Source organism: Mastomys coucha, unplaced genomic scaffold (genome assembly GCF_008632895.1).
Source record: "Mastomys coucha isolate ucsf_1 unplaced genomic scaffold, UCSF_Mcou_1 pScaffold5, whole genome shotgun sequence".
NCBI classification, from domain to species: Eukaryota; Metazoa; Chordata; class Mammalia; order Rodentia; family Muridae; genus Mastomys; species Mastomys coucha.
The window spans coordinates 96,124,785-96,128,029 of NW_022196911.1; the positions used below are offsets into that span (position 1 = coordinate 96,124,785).

General features: G+C 51.4%; 1 protein-coding gene across 1 annotated transcript in view; it reads right to left on the reverse strand.

Moving 5' to 3' along the window:
* Nucleotides 1–1,141: 1,141 nt before the first annotated feature.
* Nucleotides 1,142–3,245, reverse strand: part of Krt35 (keratin 35) — a 4,095-nt gene continuing 1,991 nt past the window's right edge. Inside the window, exons 4-7 of the mRNA XM_031351100.1 lie at nt 2,857–3,018; nt 2,599–2,724; nt 1,905–2,125; nt 1,142–1,615 (exon numbers count right to left, since the gene is read on the reverse strand). Coding sequence (XP_031206960.1) covers nt 1,468–1,615; nt 1,905–2,125; nt 2,599–2,724; nt 2,857–3,018 — 657 coding nt within the window. The 3' untranslated portion in view covers nt 1,142–1,467. The remainder of the gene's footprint in view (nt 1,616–1,904; nt 2,126–2,598; nt 2,725–2,856; nt 3,019–3,245) is intronic.

Below are 3,245 nucleotides of genomic sequence, written 5' to 3' on the forward strand. Positions count from 1 at the left end.
GGGGTCCTGCAGCCAAAATCAAAGTGAACTGTTCTGATGCCCAGAAGGGGTAGATCTGGCCCAGATGAGCCCAGTTCAATGTTCTGTTCTTTACCTTGGACCATGATCACCCTCTCAACATCACATGGTCTTAGCGGGTACTTTTGTCATCTTTGAGGACAATCTGCTTTCTTGACCAGCTTAGAAAGTGTGCCATCACCCACGTTCCTTTTCCATTAGAATTGGGAGAGCTTGGTGCTTTGCTTGGTTTTATGAGGGAAGACATTCTGAACACAAATGATGGGCTTCAGAGGGAGATGCCGGAGCTCCTGCATCCGAGCCTCAACACCTCATTAGGTCCCAGGAGCACACAGGAGCCTCCCAGGTCACAAGCCTTCTTAAGAGTGGAAGTCCCAACTCAGGCTCCATCTCTGTGGCCTGTGTGTAGTGGAATTGTAGGCTATTGTGATATTTCCTGAACCGAAAGGGTTTCATGAAAGAGCTGCAAAGGAAGAGGGGAATTAATATGAATGAACCCTAAAACTACCCTGAATATGGGGCACACGCCATTGCTCTGTGAGGAGCATACACAGGCTAATAACCTGGCTTCTCTCAGCTTTATCAGATCCATGCTGGGACCCCAAGAAGAAAAGTCAGTAACAATTGTCACCACACTGGGACCTTGGAGAAAGGTCTTCATCAGAGAAGCCAACAAAAAGCCTGACAGCCAGACCTTCGGTGGGCAAAGTGACTGCCTGGAACATCCTGAGTTCAATCCCCAGCACCCACTTATTTTTTTTTTTAAAGCCAGGCATAGTTGCACATGCTTGTAATGTTCTGTGCTTGGCAAGCAAAACCAGGTATATCCCTGGAGCTCATTGGTCAGCCAGTCCAACCTACTTGGCAAGTTCCAGTGTAATGAGAAATCCTGTCTTGGGGTGGGGTTGGGGGGCAGAGGAAGCCTGAAGAACAATGCCCAAGGCTGTCCCAGACATGGACAAGCATAAGAAAAGCTCCACTGAAATCCTCTAACCACCCTCAGTGAGAAGGTCACGTTATTTTCAAGGTCACGTTAGGTCAAACATCTCCCATGTATCTGCCCAGCAGTCAATCTGAGCCCAACATGGATACAAACCAACACAGAAATGATGTGAGCCAGTCATTGGGAATCATAGCAAATGGCTTTATTGCCCCACCCTCAGATACACTGCAAACCCTACAGAAACACACTCAGAAAGAAAGGAGCAGGCTCAGAACAGAGAGCCTGGAGCCCATTGAAATGATGAGGAGTCAAGGCCTGAAGGGCAACCAGCCCTGGTTGACAGGGTCAACGAAACTGTAAGGTATTCATTCATTTGCAGAGAATCTTCTCAGGGACTGGGCCTGGGCCCAGCATGAACAAAGAGAGTTGTACCGGAACAGTTGGATTGACTGGAGGCCACGTCAGATGCCTGGAGGCAATGGCCTTGACCCTCTGGATTGTTACTCTCAGAACCGACCCCCTGGGCACGGCACACAGACCGGACGGGGGCTGCAGGTTGTACGAGCTGTGCCTGTGCTGCAGGAGACCGCAGGAAGGCAGGGGAGACATGACTTGGAGGATGAGTAGTCAGGGGCACATGGGTTGCAGGGAAGCCTGGGAGACAGAAGAGAGTCAGGTTACTATCATACTCCAGCTGCTGTTTTCAATAACACTGACAGATCTGAGAGTATACAAGCAGGAAGGTGGCTTTTAAATCCTGCCTCCTTGTTTTACCCAAAGGGAAACCAGGTACCCAGAGAGAAAACAGAACCTGTCAGAGCAACAGAATGAGTTTGTCCCAAGATCAGAGCTAACACCCCCTAAAGTTCCTACATCAGGATATCATGCTCTTCCTGGGCACCAAGAACTTTGAAAAGGTGAGAGCATGCACAGCCATACTCACTTGCTGTCCTCGCTCTCCAGCAGGCCCCTGTACGTGTTGATCTCACACTCCAGCCTGGCCCTCACATCCAGCAGCACCTGGTACTCCTGGTTCTGACGCTCCAGGTCAGCCCGGATCTCACCAAGCTGGGACTCCACGTTGCCGATCATGCACTGCATCTGGGCCAGCTGAGAGCTGTAGCGGGCTTCCGTCTCTGCCAGGGTGGAGTCCAAAGCATCTCTCTGGGAGGGCAAAAGTTATGGGAAGAGGAAGAAGTTAGAGGCCAGAGAACTATCGATGAAGAGCCACCTGGGTCTCTGTGGGATTTCAGAATACAAGAACAGGAAGCTCAGAGAGTCACTGAGCTAGGAGAAACTGCACCCAGACCCCAGTGAAGATGAGCCAACTCAGCTCCTGTAGCCCCTTGATCCAGACAGCATGTCCTTCCTAATATCACCTCTGAGTGTTAATTACACAGAGGTGATCTTACGTGGAGGAGTTACCACCAGGGCATGTTAAGCACTAACAGAGCCTCTTGTCTTTCACAAGGGCAGTTGTAGTATGTATCTGGCCCTCATATCTTCTCCTCTGCACAGAGAAGCCCTGATTAATAATTTGAACTCTTGGAGTCCATTTGTATGGCCCCAGTTTGGAACCTAGGGTTGTGCGCCTCCAACTTGGTTCAGCAGATGCTCCACCCCATCCAGATGCTCACCATGCTCTGCTGAGCCTGCAGCTCAATCTCCAGGGAGTTGACAGTGCGTCTCAACTCAATGATGTCCGACTGGCAGGACTGCAGCTGCTCTGAGCTGGACACGACCTGCTGGTTCAGTTCCTCGGTCTGAAACACACGCACGGGATCTAATCAGGAGCCCTGAGATCTCAGCTTCAAAGATTACGGGGATCGCTCGGAATCACGAGCAGGAATCAAGGAAGACCTTCTAGATTACCCATTTGCCTCTGCTGCACTGACCTGGGTGTCATACCAGTCTTCTGCGTCCCTCCGGTTATTCTCCACCAAGGTCTCATACTGGCACCTCATCTCATCCAGAACGCGGTTCAAATCAACGGGTGGGGCAGCGTCCACCTCAACATTGAGCCGGTCGCCGAGCTGGCAGCGCAGTGAGTTCACTTCCTGTGGCACAGATGTGGATCTGTTTCCAGGTGGCTGCCTCACCTTTACTCACCTCTTTCTTCCCATTCTCACCTACCCTCCTATTCAGCTCCTTCCCCTTACCCATCTCCCTCATGCTCACCTCCTCTTCCCCCATGCTCACCTCCTCCCCTATGCTCACCCCCTCCCCCATACTCATTTCCTTCCCCATGCCCACCCCCTCCTCCATACTCACCCCTCCCCCATAC